The 20490-nt window shown below is 34.2% G+C and overlaps 2 protein-coding genes and 1 long non-coding RNA gene across 3 annotated transcripts; 1 reads left to right on the plus strand and 2 right to left on the minus strand.

The window, feature by feature from the left end:
- Positions 1–1762: 1762 nt before the first annotated feature.
- Positions 1763–2642, minus strand: LOC125240755 (autophagy-related protein 9B-like). Its single transcript, XM_048148811.1, has 2 exons — positions 2160–2642; positions 1763–2052 (listed from the first exon to the last, which is right to left on the minus strand). The coding sequence occupies exons 1-2, from the start codon at positions 2329–2331 to the stop codon at positions 1778–1780; spliced, it is 447 nt and encodes a 148-aa protein (XP_048004768.1). The 5' UTR covers positions 2332–2642; the 3' UTR covers positions 1763–1777.
- Positions 2643–11524: 8882 nt separating this feature from the next.
- Positions 11525–13577, plus strand: LOC125241466 (dephospho-CoA kinase domain-containing protein). Its single transcript, XM_048149973.1, has 4 exons — positions 11525–11879; positions 11958–12249; positions 12474–12677; positions 12816–13577. Exons 1-4 carry the CDS (start codon positions 11768–11770, stop codon positions 12901–12903), a joined length of 696 nt encoding a protein of 231 aa, XP_048005930.1. The 5' UTR covers positions 11525–11767; the 3' UTR covers positions 12904–13577.
- Positions 13578–18839: 5262 nt separating this feature from the next.
- Positions 18840–20117, minus strand: LOC125241958. Its single transcript, XR_007178803.1, has 3 exons — positions 19948–20117; positions 19517–19518; positions 18840–18853 (listed from the first exon to the last, which is right to left on the minus strand). It is a non-coding gene; the product is annotated as an uncharacterized LOC125241958 (long non-coding RNA).
- Positions 20118–20490: the final 373 nt, after the last annotated feature.

Here is a 20490-nt window from a genome sequence, read left to right on the forward strand (position 1 = left end):
TTATAAATTAAAAATAAATAAATAAATAAATATTATAGGACATTCTTCACGGATTGTATGAGTCCTACGGTAGGCTCAGGAAGGCTTACAGTTAATAATGTTCAATTATTGAATTGGGATTAGTAGGGCTTATAGGAATTTATATTAACTATGTTTATTTATGACAAAATGACAAACTCGACATATACATTTATGACTTTATATATATTTTTGGTCCCTTGTATACCTACTGGTAGTAAATAAATATATTGTGGGAATAATAAAAATAAATAGCTCACAATATAATGTACGATTGTAAATTCATTTTGTTTTAAAATAAAAATGATTATTTTTAATTAGCTTGTCCCTCAGCAGTTTGTCTGTCTATTCTGTTATCTATGAACCTGTGATTTTTACATAATGGCTTTCAAATATAAAGTCATATTATTCCAAATACCTATCATAAATGATTTGTCTAGACTGGATCGAAGCAGAAAGTTGCAAGATCGTGGTTTATTTTGGTCCGAAAGGTGATACAAAATGACTACATTAACAGTTTGGATAATATTATTTTGATAAATACCTACAAAAAACAATGATGTACAAAATTACAGAATTCTGGAGAATTGGAGTGGTCAGATACACTGCTCTACTACCAGTATTTGATATTTTAAATTGTCCCTTTGAAAATCCTCTCTGTGGTGATGAAAGTGTCACAACATAATGGCTCGGGCAAATGAAAGTAGTCCTGTCATTATGAAAAGATGTCCCTTCAGGACCACAAAATAGTTCCTTCAGAACTGGGGCAGGGGTCTGACCCGTAACTGGATGATGGCCATGGACTGTCGCGGAGGCGGAGCGACATCTATAACCCCAAAAATAAAATATTTTAAAAATATAATATATTTACTATTGACTTTCTATATTATAATGGTGACATTTTAGATTATTTACTGACAAACATTAGTTATTTTAATTTTGACATAATTATGCTCATTTATTTATGTTCTATTTAACTATTTAACAATCTGATTATATTTGATTAAACTCCATCTTTTAATTACAACTTATTATTCTCTCTGATTTTTGTTGTGGACTTAATCCATCTATACTTTTTAGGGTTATTAGGAGTAATAGGGCATTACTGTTTCATAATATGCGAAAAGGACTGGTTACTATTTGCGGCTACAACATTGGGTTCTACATAGACACTAAACGATCACTAGGTCAAAATACTGATCCAATTTAAGATATTAACTTAATTGATTGATTTCGTTTCATGGTAATTAATTTTATTTAATAGTTTCAATTATTTAGAGTTTCAATTTATTGTAGTTAGGTATTTATATAGGTTAACTAAATAGGTAATTGATGTTAGTTAGGTATTTATAGGGTCCAAGAATATTACATAGAGATAATAATTTTTAAAACGGGACTTAATCGTGTATTAAAACTGGCCTCCAACGTTTCAGGGATGGCATTGTCCCCATGGTCTCGGAGAAGACTGATGAAGTAATACGCGATAAGTCCCATTTTAAAAATAATTAAACATGAGAATAGTTTATTTGATTAGTTTACATTAGTCATGTATAAATAAGCTAAGCAGGTATTAAGCTAATAATAAGCTTCGCAATAAGTGATTTGGTATTATAAACTCAGACATGCACAAATTGAACTTTAAAGGCATATGTGTTAGCAAGATAGTGATATTAAAATAGTGGGAGAGTTTAAAAAGAATGTAGCAACATTTTCAGCAAATACCTGTGCATGAATTGGCATTGAGTAGAGGTTACAATGCTTACCAGTGCCAAGAAATAAATCCAACACATTCGGAACTTGAATATATCACATCATTTAAACTAAGTTTCTCACTCCTGTTTGCATTTGGGTCATTTCGGAACAGAACAGGATATTTCACACAGTGCACCAAAAATGTTGAAAACCATATGATGAAAACAAATTGTAATAGGTAAAAAAAATCTGACATAATCATTGGGTAAAATCCTCCTCTTATGTAGTAATGGTACATTCTTGTGAAAAAAGAGTCTAGATCCTCTATATGAGTCCATCCTCCTAAAAGTAGAACACAAAGAAAATATAATTAAGGTATAACCTTCGCATACAATGATCTCATGAATTAGAAGTTACAAGGACCAGCTCCATCAACCAGTGTACTGTACCTTTGTTTTTTGGTACTTTGTGGATGATAACATTAGTGGCGTCTTCATGTTCATGGTCCAGAGTCAGCATCATAGGTGCAGCATTTGTAGAATCTGCCAAATGAGCCAAAGGAGGAGACGTTTCATTGTCTAGGGCGCTATACGTAGTATCGCGACGACTGAAGTGAGCCATCTTAAATTTTGTTTTTGCTAATCACTCCTACATTTACTGCGATTGTTTTCGTGTTAGAAAATTGTATACTACGCTTAATTTATTATCATCTACATATTCTCGACTTTGCTACAAATGCGTAAAAATAACTTATACAAGAACAAAGCGCGAAATTCATACAAAGGATTTTCATCGATCGAAAACGTTTTTTCGTATATTAAAAACTAACACGTTTTTTGCATTTGGATTTGAAACCAATCTATTAAGTTCAAGGATACAAAGAATTTCGTAAGTCTTCTACTGTATATTTTAATACAGTTCACGAAACGAATGAAATGACGAAAATAAACCAAATCAATTGACAGTACTGTGTTTTTCTGTAAATTCGATCCTATCTACGCAACTTTTTAATAAATAATAATTCAAGCAAATTTCACAAATATGTGAATATGGGTAAATAAAAGGTGTTGACTAAAACATTTTTAAATATTTTAAAATTTTTTTGAATTTTGACTGTATTTGTATAAAGTAATAATTAAAAATTCAATTTTATTATTTTTGTACTGTTTATAAATTTGCAAAGAGCATTAAATCACTACAAATTTGGACGAAGATTTTCTGGTATGGCAACCTAAAAATTTAATGTCATTGTGGAAAGTAGAGATAAGGAGGAAAATCTGTCGAAGTAGAACAGAGTCAAAAATGACCGGCTGAGGCTTTTTAATTGCAGCTACAAATATCTCCGCTAGGAGCGCATGTCTCTCTCAATGCTCATCGACGTGACATGACATTAGACGTTCTTTTCTGTAGGCTAATTTCATCGGACTGAGTAAGTCAAGACGTAGTCCCGTGGTAGTGCGCTGGCTTCGTATGCAGATGTTCTCAAGTTCGATCCTGAAAGCTATATTTTTGTTTTTTTTTTGACGTGACAACGTATAATAACTCGTTACTGGGCTGCATGCACAAAAAAGATGACGTCATTGTCCCGTTCCGCAATCGAGAGCGCGGCACGAACGAGAGAGAAGCGTGATCGGCTAAAGCGATCGGCTCCGTTCGGTTCGAGCTGCATGTATCTCCCTTCCACTCGATTAGCCTAGCGCAAAAGATACACGTGAACTGTTTTCGTCAAATGTTTATATGTAGTTAAGATTAGTAGTTAAGAAAAAACATGTTATTTGTAATTATTTATAGAAATAAACAGTTTAAATAAAAAAATATTTTTTTTTTTACTTATTAATTTAAACAAAAATATAATAATAAACAATCTGCATAATATTACTTCCAAGCCTACACATAAATACAAAGAATACCTATGATTAAAATACATTTCAGATTATTCTGATTCTTACTTTGCAAATTTCAATAAGTTAATTTTATAATTAAGGATATTTACCTATGCTAGAAACTGTTCGGAAAGTCAAGAGTCGTGGAATGTATTGGACCCCATACATTTCACGACTCTTGACTTAGATTCTATTTATAAATATTTACCTATGCACGTGACTGTACTTAAAATAGGTACACATTACATTGACATGGCGCATGCTGTTATTGTGAAGGTTGAATATGCAATCGACTCATGCTTGACCAAGTTTAAGTTTGGAACCTCAGTTGTCTATGTGCAGACTTTTGAGTTTTCAAACGACACTCTTCTGACAGGACTCATGATGTAAACATGTTTGTGTAAATATATATTAATAAATTATAAATAAATAACGTTCGGATAATCCAAAGTGCCTTCCTATTGTTCCAAGGACCTCCTGTGGGAATTCCCACAGGTTATGGCCCATACGCGACGTTAAGGAACATTGTATTTAAAGCTAGGAAGTGTTTGTATTTTTTCAGCATTATTTAGTCAGCTTTCGTACGGCGAGAATAACGTTAGCAACCACAGTTGTTGACAACATAACCTTAGCAACGAGAGTAACATCATAGTTAAAGGAAAACCGTAAGTAAATTACATCATGGACAGTAAGGACAACATAAAGACTTTGAAATTAAATACGAATTATTCTAATTGGAGAAAACTAGCTAAATTATTTCTGGATGCAAAAGGAATTGGAGCCGATGATAAAGGTAAAGACGCTAAAGCTAAATACTGTATTTTAAATTCAATAGATGAAAATATTTTACATTATGTGATTAATTGCTCAACCACAAAGGATATTTTTGAAAAATTAGATATTGTCTTCAATTACAAAGTGGAAAAAGACAGTCACCTCAGAGTTATAGAATTTTATAACTACAAATTTACTGGAGATATACTTCAAGATATTAGCAAATTGCAAAATATGTGTTTTGAACTAGAATCTACCGCAAATAAAATAAATGATGACATGCTTATACAAAAGATTTTGACCATTTTACCTTCAACATTAAATTACTTCAGGACTGTATGGGAGGTAACTCCGAAGTCTGACCAAACCATACATACTTTGATCGAACGAATTCAAAAAGAACTTAAGCTTGTTGAAAATAATTATTCAATAGTAGTCAATTCAGATATAAATCACCAAACAGAGGAAGCAATGAAAAGCAATGAAAGAATTTGTTTTAATTGTAACCAACGAGGGCATATTGCGAGATTCTGTAATAATAAAAAATGCACTATATGCAATAAAAGTGGCCACACTTCCAGTGAATGTTTTTCTACAAAGGTATGTAGGAAATGTAACAGGAAGGGACACATTGAAAAATTTTGTCGCACTTTTAGTCTGGTGAGTGAACAACTGAAGCATACAACTAGTATTAGAGCCATTATTGATTCGGGTGCATCCTCTCACATGTTCTATAATAATGATGTCATTAACTCCACAGAAAATGTAAATGTAGAAATAAGATGTGCTAATGCAGAGAACCTCGTCGCACAAGCCATAGGTACAGTAAAAACAAATGGTTTTGAACTGGAAGATGTACTACATGTTCCTGCAATTTCTAGAAACCTGATATCTGTAAGTTCAATCACTGATCATGCAGCTTCTGTACTCTTCGTTGGAAACAAGGTAACTGTAAAGAAATATAATCGCATTATTCTTACGGGATATAAAACTAGAAACGGTCTTTATGAAACAGAATTTTCTGCTAACACTGTTCGCGAGGTTTTGCTTTCTGAGAACGCCGATATTTGGCATCGTCGGCTAGGTCACGTATCGGATGTGCCGCGTCTAGCTAAACTGGTGAACGGTATCAAAATTGGGGGGAACATAAAGAAAACTTTTGTGAAATATGCATTAAAGCAAAAATGACTAGAAAACCTTTCAAAAATAATAGAATTAAAGCAAAATTTCCTTTAGAAATTATCCATACGGACATTTGCGGTCCGATAGAAATTCCCACTTGGGATAATAAAAAATATTTTATTACTTTTTTGGATGACTTTACACATTTTTGTGTTGTCTACTTAATTACTTTTAAAAGTGAAGCCTTTGATAAAATAAAACAGTTTGTGACTTTAGCGGAGAACCATTTCAATACAAAAGTTAGGAAAATCAGATGCGACAACGGAAAAGAATACTCGAACAATAACCTAATGTCTTGGTGCAGCTCTAAGGGCATAATTATGGATCTAACAATACCCTACACTCCTCAATTAAATGGAAAAGCAGAGCGATTGAATAGAACCTTGTTAGAACGAACGAGAGCATTAATATTCGATGGTCGAGTTCCAAATTATCTATGGGGTGAAGCTCTTATAACTGCAAGTTTCTTAATCAATAGAAGTCCTACCGAAGGCAAAGACAAAACTCCAGCAGAGATGTGGTTTGGCATCAAACCTGATGTATCACATGTAAGACGTTTTGGTTCAACAACTTATTATAAAATAAACTCTGGTGTACGAAAGCTAGATGTCAGATGCAAAAAGGGAATCCTGATTGGCTATATCAGGAATGGTTACAAAATATGGGTGGATGAAACAAAAACAATTGTAAGAGCGAGGGATGTAAGAATAAATGAAGATGAGCAAGGTATATATACAAATGAAGAAAATGATGAAAGTATTAGAGGTCTTTGGACAATCGACGAAGAAACTGAAGAGACAGTTAGAGAAGGCACAACACAAAATGAAGAAAATCAGGTCAGAAGAGTCAACAGTAATGAAGGTCGAGAAGGAGATACATTAAGAAGAATTGAAACAAGTAGCAATGGAGAGGAGGGTCGAGAAAGAGGTACATCAAGAAGAGTTGGAGGAAGTAGTAATATAGAGAAGAGTCGAGAAGGTGATATGTTAAAAAGAAAAGTAAGAAGTAGAAATGCAGAGAATGTTCGAGAAGGTGTTATTCATTTAAGAAGATTAGGAAGCGAAACAAGTGAAGATGAAACAAAAGAAGATGAAACAAAAGAAGATGAAACAAAAGTAGATGAAACAAAAGAAGATGAAACAAAAGAAGATGAAACAAAAGAAGGTGAAACAAAAGAAGATGAAACAAATGAAAGCGAAACAAATGAAGGCGAAATAAATGATGGCGAAACAAATGAAGGTGAAATAAATGAAGGCGAAACAAATGAAGATAAAACAAAAGACAATAATGAAACAAATGAAATAGAAACAATTGAAGAAGAAGAAAATAATGAAGTATTTTATGATGGGAATGAAGAATTTTTTGATAATGAAGAAGTTGAAAATCGAGTTGGAAGTATTGAAAATCAAAATATTGATAGTGATGTTAATCAAAATAGAAGAGTTCAACCTGCTAGAGACCGCAGATTACCTGATAGATATAAAGATTATTTAATGAATTATGATACTGAAGCTTCAATGTTAACTTACGAGGAGGCAATAGAATCAAAAGAAAAGGATAAATGGAAAAAGGCAATAAAAGAAGAAATTAAATCACTTGAAGAAAATAAGACGTGGTCATTTGTGGATGAACAGGAAGCAAAAGGAAGAAAATTAGTTACTAGCAAGTGGATTTTTACAGTAAAGTCTGATGGCAGATATAAAGCCAGACTAGTTGCAAGAGGCTTTCAACAAAAGTACAAAATAGATTATGACGAGACGTACAGTCCGGTAGTTAATAGTACGTCTTTAAGAATCTTACTATCTATTGCAGCGGCAAAAGGGTTAAAAATAAAACAGTTTGATGTGAAGACAGCCTTTTTACATGGAGACTTGAAAGAATGTATATACATGAAGGTACCCAAAGGCTATAGCAACAAAGAAGGCAAAGTATGCAAACTAAACAAGAGCTTATACGGTCTGAAACAAGCTCCACTAATGTGGAATATTAAGTTTACAGAGTTCTTAATAAAGATGGGGTTCAAGCAGATGAAACTTGATCAATGCATTTTTGTTATGGAGGGTGAAAGAAAGATTATTCTTGCGGTATATGTCGATGATGGATTAGTTCTTGGAGAGAAAGAAGAAGATCTAGTGTACATAATAGAAAGAATTAGAAAGGCTTTTGAACTAAGAGTCTTAGATGAAGTCACCAACTACATTGGTTTGGACATTAAGCAAGATGAAAATGGGATTAAAATTTTTCAGAAAACATACAGTGAGAAAATCATTAAGAAATTTAACCTAAACAATGCCAAAGAATGTAAATGTCCAACAATTCTGATAGAACAGCATCCGTCAGTAAAGGTTGATACTAAGTCTCATGAGCTTTACCGAGAGATGATAGGGTCATTGTTATATCTTTCGAATAAAACGCGACCAGACATTAGTTTTCAAGTGGGTTATTGTTCGAGGCATCAAAATTCTCCAAATTTAAATGATTTGAATAATGCTAAGACAATTTTGCGATTCCTGAAAGGCTCAACAGAAAAAGGGATTCACTTTAATAAAGATGATAAAGTACTCAGGGGTTATTGTGATTCGGATTTCGCGGGAGATCCAGACACTAGGCGCAGCACTTCTGGTTTTGTGATTTGGCTGAATGGTGGACCAGTGGCATGGAGCTCAAGAAAACAATCAGTAGTCGCACTGAGCAGCACAGAAGCAGAATTCATAGCAGCAGCAGAATGTTGTAAAGAACTACTATTCATAAGGGATCTGATTTTTGAGATAACCAAGGAAAAACTAGAAGTTGAGATGAGAGTAGATAATCAATCTGCAATTTGGCTTATGAAAAAAGGAATCATGGGGAGAAGAAGCAAACACATAGACGTAAAATACTATTACCTAAAAGAGAAAATTGACGAAAATCAGATTACAGTTAAATACTGTCCGACGGGATCACAGCTGGCTGATATACTAACTAAAAGTTTACCGGCTGTAAAGTTTGAAAAATGTCAACGAAGATTAGTGTTTTAGTGATATTGTGGCTAAAATGAGTCATTGAGTGTAGTATAAGTGCGGGCTAAAGTGAACGTTAATTATTTTTTCGGCTCATGTCGGGGTTTGTTTATAATTATCGTAGTATGTAAGTTTTTATAGGGTGTGTAAAAATAATACAGGAATGTGTATTGAAAGAAAACTTAAGGATTCTGGAAGCATGAAATAATGTTAGAATTAAGGGGGTGCTTAATAATGATTTACTTAAGGGGGTGTAAGTGTACTAATGGTAAGTGAATCAATATAAAAGCAACCAACAAACCAACTTGAAAAAAGAGTAAAACCACACATTCATTTAATAGTCATTATTTACACAGTGTTCTGAAGTTATCCTTAAGTATTTTTTCTAAATTTTATTTATTCCAAATATTATTATAATTTTTAGTATTTTAGTATTTGTTTAGAGAAGGGAAGGATACGTAAATTTTATAATCGAATATGTATTTGGCAATTAGTAATGATGTATCGAGCGGTGGAGAATAAAGATAAGTATGAGTCGAGAGGTGGAATAAATAAGGGAGATAGATGTAGTTAATTTATATATTAGTAGCGATGTATCGAGTGGGAGAATAAAGATAAATATAAAGCGAGAAGTAGAATAATTAACTGTTTATTTATATATTTGTAGCGATGTATCGAGTGGGAGAATAAAGAATAATATGAGGCGAGAAGCTGAATAATTAACTACTTATTTATATATTAGTAGTGATGTGTCGATTAGTGGGAGTTTATATTATATGAGAGTACATGTAGATATGTACTAATTAATATTTGATGATAATGTTTTTTGAAACCTTTTGTTTTTTGGTACACTAATGTAATGAAAGTTTTTGAAATATTGTTCTGGAAATGAGATTGTGGCCTTTTAAATAAAAGTTGTAAAGTATTAGATAAAAGTTGTAAAGTATGTACTAACGCTTCAAGCAGAGTCGATTGAGGGGGTGTGTTATTGTGAAGGTTGAATATGCAATCGACTCATGCTTGACCAAGTTTAAGTTTGGAACCTCAGTTGTCTATGTGCAGACTTTTGAGTTTTCAAACGACACTCTTCTGACAGGACTCATGATGTAAACATGTTTGTGTAAATATACATACATACATACAATCACGCCTGTATCCCATAAAGGGGTAGGCAGAGCACATGAAACTACTAAAGTCTCAGTTGTGTAAATATATATTAATAAATTATAAATAAATAACGTTCGGATAATCCAAAGTGCCTTCCTATTGTTCCAAGGACCTCCTGTGGGAATTCCCACACATGCCATAGGTGATTTATACCTACCTGCCTAAAGTCTAGGGAAGGTAAAAAAGTAAATGACCATTTTATAAAAGTAAATCATAAAATATTTTTGCATTTTATTTCATTGGGCCGACCGACCGGCGCGGCGACCCTAACGTATTAATCACACCGGCCGCAATCATCGCGCCTAGCCTAGCATAAAAGATACACGTGAGCTCAAATGTTTATAAAGTGAAGTGAAATGTTATTGTGATTTTCATGTGTGTTCAATACAATTGCGGCAATATAGGTAAGTAATTCTTGCATTTGAATATCTCATCCTTTAATCTATACCACAGAATATATTATAGTACAAGTAGTCAAGTACAGAAGGCTCACTGCTTTGATTTTCACGAAATGCCGCCTTTTGAATGCCTACAAAATTCTAACAAAGAAACGAGCCGCACGTGCGCAGCGTCGGACGATAGGGTTGCCTATGAATTAAAATGATTTAATACTCAGATAAAATGCTATTATATTCAAGTCTTTGGTACTTTCTAGGTATATACATGTACAGTATTTATATATTATTGTTGAAATCCCAACATCACAAGCCTTATTGAACTTTTCCGTGCGACTTATGCAATAGTAGATCTGTGTAATATTGTCCTATTTTATTCATGATGTTTATTTAACTAAGCATTATAAGCCATTCACTTTAAAAGAAGCTTTAAAAAACTCGCGACGTAAAGTAACAATAGAAAGTGGGAACGTGAGTTCCGTGAAAACGCGCCGCGCGCCACCCCTTATTAGGCCGCGAACTCGCGGCCGCCAGCATGTACTTTGTAGCGCGGCGATAGAATCGCGGAGTGAGCCACCCCTGTCTATACTACTGTAATGTTTGGCGTTATCACGTCAAACTACCGTCCGTAAACCGAGTTTACAGACAACCAATTTTTTTTTTATATTTAAATTTTATTTTTGTGTATTTTAATTGTGTTTAGTTATTGTTTTATTTATACAAATGTATTTGCATGATAACTTAAGCCTTTTTACATTGTTTGCCCCATCTTAGGTAATGTTGTAAGTTTTGCGAATGAAATTTCGAAAAGCAATAGATAGGTAGCGCTGTAATTGTCTATTGCCGGCCTTAGGCACGTCACACACAGTCTTAAAATTCATAATCTTAAATAAAGATTTGTATGCAATCTGTCAGATCAATCTGAAAATTCATAATCTTAAAAAACAAGAGTGTGTGTGTACACAGTCGCGAAATTGTATGGAATTCCGTTCACTCGATCTGATTTTTATAAGATTATGATTATTCGGACTTGGCCGGCAACAGAAAGTCTTAAAATTCATAATCTGAAAAAATCTGATCGAGTGCACGGAGTTCCACACAATTTCGCGACTGTCCACACACACTCTTATTTTTAAGGTTATGAATTTTCAGAATGATCTGACAGATTGCATACAACTAATTTTTTCAGATTATGAATTTTAAGACTGTCTGTTGCCGACTATGATGAAAACCCAAAAATAGTGTAATAATAATCACAAATCTATGGAAATAGAAAGATCACGGGCTCATTTCTGTTTTCGGTTCCGCTTCCGTTTTTGCTTCTGTTAAAGTAAACACATTCCATAGTACGCTAGGACAGATTTTTCTCCTTACCTCTATTCTTCATGGATTGTAGGTAGTGACTGATTGACAATAAAATTGTCATTGTCAAATTAAGGCAAAGGCAAAGGTTTTTTGCAATACGTTTTGCTGTAGTCTTTAATTATTTTATGTTAAAAACGGATATATTTGGTCTTCCTATTCTTTATCAAAGACAAGATAAATAATGTTCTTAAAGCTCTAAAAAATCCGAATTTATTTATCTCATAGCATTGCTTCTGAACATTATTGTTTGTAGACTTTGTAACTGTGTGAGGCCAATAGGAAATATTTAAAGATGTTTATTGTGGGGCTTACTGGAGGGCTCGCAACAGGCAAAAGTACAGTGCTATCAATATTTCGTGACAATGGTATAGCGGTAATAGACGCCGATGACATTGCCAGAAAAGGTACTTATTAAATTAGTACCTAACATCCGCTCATATTAATAGGAACTTACTAAAGATGTTTAACTTGTTTTCTTGTAGTTCTAGAACCAGGAACAAAAGCTTGGAAGGAGTTAAAGGAATATTTTGGAGATGAAGTGTTACTGGCTGATAGAAAAGTGAACAGAGTAAGACTAGGAGAGCTTGTGTTTGACGACATTGAAAAGAGACGTAAACTAAATGCCATCACTCACCCAAGGATCCAAAGCGCAATGATGAAAATGGCAATAGCATATTTCTTCTCAGGACATAATTATATTGTAATGGAAGTTCCACTATTGTTTGAAACTGGAAAAATGTTAACTTTCATGCACAAAATCATTACTGTTGTATGGTAAGAATATTATTATTATTGTATGGTTAATATTGGTCCTATAGCCTTATGATTCATGTACAGGGCCTGGACTTGTTGTATACAGTATATACCATTGTCATTGCCATTTGAAATACCATGTATACAAATCCATGGTATATACCTACAATGATTCTTGAACTGACGTGTCAAGGGTCATTACTTGCTACTTTAATATTAACATACTTTCTTGTTTTTTCCTTCAGTGAAGACCATCAGCAACTAAAACGGTTGTGCAAACGCAATGACTTTTCTTTAACTGTGGCCAAGAAAAGAATAGACTGTCAAATGCCATTGGAACACAAAGTAGCCAATTCACATTTTGTTGTTGACAACTCTGGTGAAATTTCTAACACAAGACATCAAACAGAATGCATCATACGAACCTTAAAAAGATCAAAGTTTACTTGGTAAGTAAGATAAAAACAATATGCACTTAGATATATTCAACCCAATAGTAAACTAGCATTAAAGCAAAATTTACAAGCATCTTATGCATTGTAGAGTATATTCTATAAGATTTTGCTCACACTGGCCTCTTTTTTCAGGTACTTTAGATCAATAATATTAATAACATTAATGTCATTGATTTTTGGAATAACACATCTCATGGGCATTATGAGTAACTCGAATTAGTAAAATGATAGTTTATTGACACAAAATAGTAAGTATCAATTATTTTACTGATATGATTTCTACACTATATTAACATTGTACAATAGTTCATAGGAGTCTCATGAATAAATTTGAATACATATACTTGTCATTACATGATAATGATCACTTAGGCACATTGAAATATAATATTATAAAAAATATGACTATTGTGGTTCTCCAAAGCAAATTTACATAATTATGTATATAAGTACCTAATACTTACCTATTACTTGCATCATGTTCTGCTGATATTGTATTGTACCTACTGACACATTTTATCAGATGAAAAAAATTGAATAAGTTGGTTAAGTGTGCCACACAGGGATAAGTGTGTCTGGAATATTTACTTGTCAGGTGTTTTTACACATTTAAGCAGTAAATGTGCAAAATAGTGATAATTGTTTAAACAGGCCAAATATAAAGGCCATACACACTGCTCTGTATGCTATGTTTACCTAAAGGTATTGGCACCTAAATAAAAACAAGTCTATTTGTTTTCTCGGTCTTGGGTTTACAGTTACAATCGTTATTTGTTTAAGGGGGCAAAGTTGTTGTTTTGACCGCACGTGCCAATATTGATACCTGAGCAAGTGAAAGATTCCAATATTGAACCGCGAGCGTAGCAAGTGGTTCAAAAAGTGGAATCTTGAGCATTGCGAGGGTTTCAAGGCACGAAGGTTAAACAAACTTTGCCGCCGAGTGAAACACAAAATTTTTCACCACACTAACACAAACAAAATACTGACTATAAATCATCAAACTAAATCAAATCTATCAATTTGTTGAATATTTATGATTCAAAATCATCATTTATAGGTAAATTCTACCAGAAAGCTCAAGATATCAAGTTAAAATTTGTATAAAATTACTTTGCACTCTTGTGGATAAAATGCGATTTTGCTATCTGTTTTCGAATAGCAAAGTAAGCCTTTACCAGTTGGTGTGGTGAAAACTTAATTTTCAGTGTCTCTATAGCTGGTATACTGCATGTGTTGTGGTATAAAAAGCAGTGAACATTTCATTGAAATGTATTATGTACCTTATGTTTATTCTTTATGTCTGATATTGTTACCTGTAGATTCTGCGAGAAATAATTAAATTTACTTTCTGTTTCTTTGGATTGATATTTGCATTCTCAATGTGAATCAGTAATTTTTGAAAGCTAGAGTGAATAACATGACATAAAATTAATAACTTATAGTGTGCCACTTATTAATATTTTGTGTTCTAATGTGATATTCTTACCCAGCACAATTTAATTAGGTGTCAAACGTTTTAAGTGGGTAATTATTGATTGTTGTTAAAACATCATATAAAATAATAATTTTTTCCCCTCACTAGCTCGGAAACACGTGTTTTGTCCTTTAATACCAGCGGGTAAAAACGCATTTTATCCACTAGTGGGTAAAGTAATTTGACCTTGAATAAAGTCAAATTAACTGCTTTAAAATTGATAAAAGTGGGTGAATCTAGTAATAAAGATGATTTACCACCTGTGAAACTACTGGAAGCAGTGATAAACGCATTTTTTGCGTTGTAGTTTCCTCGCTGTAGTGAGGGGAAAAGTTTTGTGTTACACTTGGGTGCAAATTTATTTTACTTCTCGTGTGTTAAAAAACTCGCAAGTTCAGGATTCTATTCTCGAACCACTCGCTTCGCTCGTGGTTCAACTATAGAATCCTTTCACTTGCTCGTTTTTCAATTCCACACTCGGCGTTAAAATACAACTTTGCCCCCTTGTATAACAAATAACTATTAATTAATGCTTTGGCGATTAAGAATTTTCGTAAGCAATAGGTTAAAGACTGAATCAACATTACATAAACTCCATTCCATTGTGATTTATATGTTACTAGATATTCTATAAGAAAACAGATAAAAATAAAACTCGAAAACAGCTCATGACTTTTCGATTTTTTTAATGATTGACCCTCATGTATCTACAACAGTAAAGTGAACCTGTATATTATGTATTGTGTCGCCGTTGCCCATGAATGGAATATTAAATGATGTATAGGTAGATTTTATATGACATATGACCCAACATTCGACCTCATTAATAAATAAAACAATAATTAATAGTACTACAAAGTCTCATTTAGTCGTTAAAAAAAAGCATTGCCTTGTTTCTAGGTAGGTATATTTAAGAACAATAGGAGGTAGCAAACATGAAATAGTTACCAAAATATAATAATAAGGGTTTTGTGTTGAATGTTAAATGGGTCAGGAAAAGGTGCCCATTTGTATAGGTTATTTCAAAAGAATGGGCACGAATAGAATAGAATCAATGATTGAAAATATAGTGGTTGTTGAGTTGAGAGTTAAAAATATAGTGTAGACTGTATACCGATTATTACAGTTGTCATTGTCAGTCACTCAAGGTTAAAATTTTCTTAATTTCATTTGTGTAAGCTTTCGTGAAACGACCAGTATCTTTTGGTGAACTTGGTGATCGTTATAATAAAGTAATTATTGTTTGTATCTATAATGATAACGTATGTCTGAATGTATTCACTTTTAAGGAAGTATTTCTTCTAAATAATGCTTTATTTATCACCAGGAAATAAAATTGTATTCCATTAAGAGGGCTTTCGTGTTAAAAATAGTGAAATCGCAACCGAGCGCTCGATCATACCGTGTGTGGTATCAAATTAAAGGGCTTTGCGAGTAGTTTATAAATATATATCACATTATAGGACTTTTTCTACTTGGTCTAACAAAATATGAGAAAATGTCCAAAAGTGGTAATAATTGTACCGGTGAAGGCTCGTTTTCAAAAAATTGGCAAAAATCAATAATAGCAATTTATAATCACTAAGACATAACAGCAATTTAAGTAAACGTTGCTGATTAATTAAGTACAAAACTTACTTCGATGTGATGTAGATTTTCAAAGAAATTGTCACTTAATTTTAGGTAATTTCTGAAAAAAATTGAATTCGCCTTAGGCTAGTTTACTCTTTTTCAAAAACTTAAAATAAAAATCTAGTCTGAAATGATTGTGGCACAGGATATACGAATTATAAATTTACCCGTTTTAATATTCAAAATTGTCCAAATTTTACAAATAAGATCGACTGATTCAGCTCTATACGTGCGTTTTTCTAAACGTGCATTAGAGAAAAATTCATAATTAATTTAGTAAATTAGTTTTCAAAAATCCAGTCTTATAGAAATCAAGATAATAAAATGCTCTAACTGGAACTTGAATTAAATAAATCTATTGGATAACGGAAAGTGTAGTATTTCACCGACTAAAACTATCAATTTTACATTCTTTTGACGTTTTTTTTGAAAGCAGCCTTAAGCATTTATGGGGCTAAACCGCAAAAATAGTAGGTATGTAGTTAGTCATGTGCGGACAGTTTCGTCTCTCAGACTATCACTGCAATGATGATGAGAGCATCTCAAGTGCTAAATCACGTTAGCATAAAAAGTTTTTAATGTAACGCCAGAGACGTGCAGTGTCGTGTCTTAAAGTTCCATCTCCCTTTTCGGATGTCAAGGGATTCACAGAGAACATGTCAGTTAATAAGCGGTTAGATATGAGTGTTTGTGTAAATTAAAAGTGTCGCTAGTCCGATTATTATTCTTGTCAGTGTCAGATGCCTTTTATTCCGAATTTATGATATCATTATTATAGATTGGTTAATACTTAGGCAATAGGCATATTAGCAAGTGTAAGGGATTTATAGTAGAAAGGTACAAAGTTGGCGGTGACTGGGTTAATTCATGTTTGGAAGTTGTTTAATGTACGTTGCTATTAAGAGCGTTATCATAAGATCATAACAATGGACCTTAAGTTGACATTTGTGACGTCGTGTCACTGCTACCAAGCCAAAGAAGAAAGATAGATTTCTTTCAAATGCTCAAACGCCTTTTTTTAGGGTTCCGTAGTCAACTAGGAACCCTTATAGTTTCGCCATGTCTGTCTGTCCGTCCGTCCGTCCGTCCGTCCGTCCGTCCGTCCGCGGATAATCTCAGTAACCGTTAGCACTAGAAAGCTGAAATTTGGTACCAATATGTATACCAATCACGCCAACAAAGTGCAAAAATAAAAAATGGAAAAAAATGTTTTATTAGGGTACCCCCCCTACATGTAAAGTGGGGGCTATATTTTTTTTCATTCCAACCCCAACATGTGATATATTGTTGGATAGGTATTTAAAAATGAATAAGGGTTTCCTAAGATCTTTTTTTGATAATATTAATGTTTTCGGAAATAATCGCTCCTAAAAGAAAAAAAAGTGCGTCCCCCCCCCTCTAACTTTTGAACCATATGTATAAAAAATATGAAAAAAATCACAAAAGTAGAACATTATAAATACTTTCTACGAAAATTGTTTTGAACTTGATAGGTTCAGTAGTTTTTGAGAAAAATACGGAAAACTACGGAACCCTACACTGAGCGTGGCCCGACACGCTCTTGGCCGGTTTTTTTATTTTGTATTTAAATGAAGGAAACCGGCACGCCGCACGAGTAAGACCAAGCTAAGGTACTAGGGGTCGGCATCAACTTAAGACTGGTCTGACTATAATTGTAATAGTGCTCCCACATTGGCTGTTACAAAATAATAAAAGAGGATAATATAATAAAACACTATTAGAACTATCACACTGTTCCTGTCGCACGATGTTTAATTGTGACGTTATATGGGTAAAGGGACCTTGTTGTCGATGGCGCTTACGGTGTTATGCCATCGACATTAAGGTCCCTTTACCCAGATAACGTCACAATTATGTAAGAGCAAACGTGGGAGCACCACTATTCGTAAAACGGCGGCAAGCTGAATTAGATAATGAATGGTATCCTGTAATACATCAGCAGGGATATAGGAGTCAGATGTGATTTCTATTGCTCACTAGGGTCACTGGACAGTGGGAATATCAGTTTGTCATCTGAAATACAATTACCTGCTTCAACGCTTGGAAGGCCTGGTAAAAATCGGATAGTGTCGAAAATCGTATATAAAGTCAATTGTTGTAACCATGACGCACACAAGTTGCTGAAAAGGACATATCGTCACTACTTTTAAAACAACTTGTATCATCGTCTGTCAATGAAAATAAAATTGTAGTAAGTACGTATGGAATGCATATAGACTTACTGCGTTTTAACTTTGAGGAACAGCGTGAGATACGAGATTTTTTAAAAGTAGTGACGATATGTCCTAATATCCTAAGTTCTTGTATGTGTCGGTGAATTATTATATATGTATATTAGTATTACCTGACTTTCTAAGGCGTTTAAGCAGGTACCTTAGCTAGGAACGAACACGCCCTGATGGTGCCCCTGTCGGCTTAGACGAAATGAGAATCATTGACGCTAGACTCCGATCGAAACGCAATCTGGCATCGCGCCAATACGAAAGAGCGATGAAGATATAGTATGAATTTTCTGAGATGAACTTTTCGGTTTTGCCCTAATCTGTTAAACAAAGGCCTTTGTTTCTATTATTCGCGGTGGTTAGCTCCCGTTTCCACAGCACGTGCTAAAGTCTTAGTGTAGTTAAAAAGCAACTATCATGATAGCAATAAGGTTCAAATTTATTAAACAGTTTGCAGTGTGCAGGTAACTTTTTTGAAGATGACAAAACGTGTTATCTCCGAAAGGGCTTTTTATGGATTTGAACCTTATTGCTATATCATGATAGTTGCTTTTTAACTACACTGAGACTATAGCACGTGCCGTTTAAACGAGAGCTAACCGCAGCGAATAATAGAAACAAAGGCCTTTGTTTAACAGATTAGGCAAAAGCGAAAAAAGAATCCAATTTGTAAACATTAAACTAAGGAAAATAATCTTTCCGATTTTCAACGGGACACGGCTGAAGGGGCGAGCTGGTTTCGACTGCGCCCATGCATCTCAATTGTCCAGAAAGTTCATTCGAAGATCATTTTGCTTATAATAATCTGAGTGCATCTCAGACTAAATGCGTTTTCACATTATCCGATCCGATATCGGATGTAGGACTGATACCCCATACATTACAGACGCTATCTTGGATTTTTTCCATTTAAATCCTTCCGACATCCGATATCGGAAATTGTGTGACTTGGCCGTTGAAGTGTAGCGGTGCTGGCGACAGATTGGTGCAATGGTGTCATGGAGCACCTGGTTATAAACTTCTTTATACCCTTGCATGCGTATAAAGAAATTTATAAGTTTTATATTCGATGGTCCGAGCTAAGGTTCGTAAAGCCATGAAGCCGAGCTTATAATCATTGACGCTAAACGCCGATCGAAACGAAACGCAGTCTGAAGTGGGCGATAGACGTACGATACGAGCAAGTATGCGCACTTATGGCTCGACGACCTTTTACGATTGTGTGTCACCGTAAGTGCGTTTTCACATTATCCGATCCGATATTGGATATCGGACCGATAATCCATACATTACAGGCGCCATCTTGAATTGTTTCTATTGAAATCCTTCCGACATCCGATATCGGATCGGATAATGTGAAAACGGTCTAAGTACGCGTAAAAACCGCCGCGCATAGTAGTCGACCATCCAACGCGTACTTGCTCGTACGCCTATCACCCACTTGACGTCGCGCCAACACTTTATGGAAAAAGCGGGTTTTCGACAACTACCAATAAGATTTCAGACATTCAAAAATCTTCAATAATACTCAACTGTTTCGGTCGCACTCGTTTAAATATAGGATAGGATTAGTGTGAGCGAGACGGTCAGGAGATTGATTGTCAACATGATATCTATCATAAACACCGTTCGAAATGGCCTCATTAAAATCTAAATTTTAAATATATTGAAAGTAATATTACTAATCATTGACGTCACGCTCAAAATGAAAGAGATAGAAAATTTGACAGTATGGTACTCTTTTGCATGATTGTCATAATTCAAAATAAGAACAATGGCTTGCGTTGTAAACAGGGACTGAAACATGACACGAGCCCCTAGCGTCATCTATATAGTTTTCACTGTATCACTTGTAATGCCGTTGAACTACCGCGTGCGTATTTTAAAAAAAAAACGACATTTTTATTCAAATGACATTCATACTATAACTAGCTACGATGTTATAGTAAGTGTTTGTCAAGCGAATGCACAAACGCTCACTATATCTCTTTCGTAGCTATCTATCTCTATCGCTCTTGCGTATTCGCGCGACAGAGCCAGACTACATTTCTGCGGCCAATTCGGCTACGGGGCCAGTGTGCGTAGCCGAATGCACAAACGCTCACGAACCGCTCACGATAATTTCTCTTTCGTAGCTATCTATCTCTATCGCTCTTGTGTATTGGCACGACAGAGCCAAACTACATTTCTGCGGCGTTTCGCATCGCAGAAATGCCATTCGGCTACGGGGCCTATTGTAATACAAGAGCATGTATAATTATGACAAGGCCCGCCTTACAGAAGGTAGTATCAAAACAAAACTACTATAATGCTGCTTAGTTGAATTACTTTACTTTCCAATACGTATGAAAGCGCTCTTAATAGCTTGGCCACTTATTGTTTTATTTACATGTATAGCGTCCTATAGTTTAATATTTTATTACGGTTATGTCATAGTTCGGTTGTAAGCAATATTTTT

Source organism: Leguminivora glycinivorella, chromosome Z (genome assembly GCF_023078275.1).
Source record: "Leguminivora glycinivorella isolate SPB_JAAS2020 chromosome Z, LegGlyc_1.1, whole genome shotgun sequence".
NCBI lineage: Eukaryota > Metazoa > Arthropoda > Insecta > Lepidoptera > Tortricidae > Leguminivora > Leguminivora glycinivorella.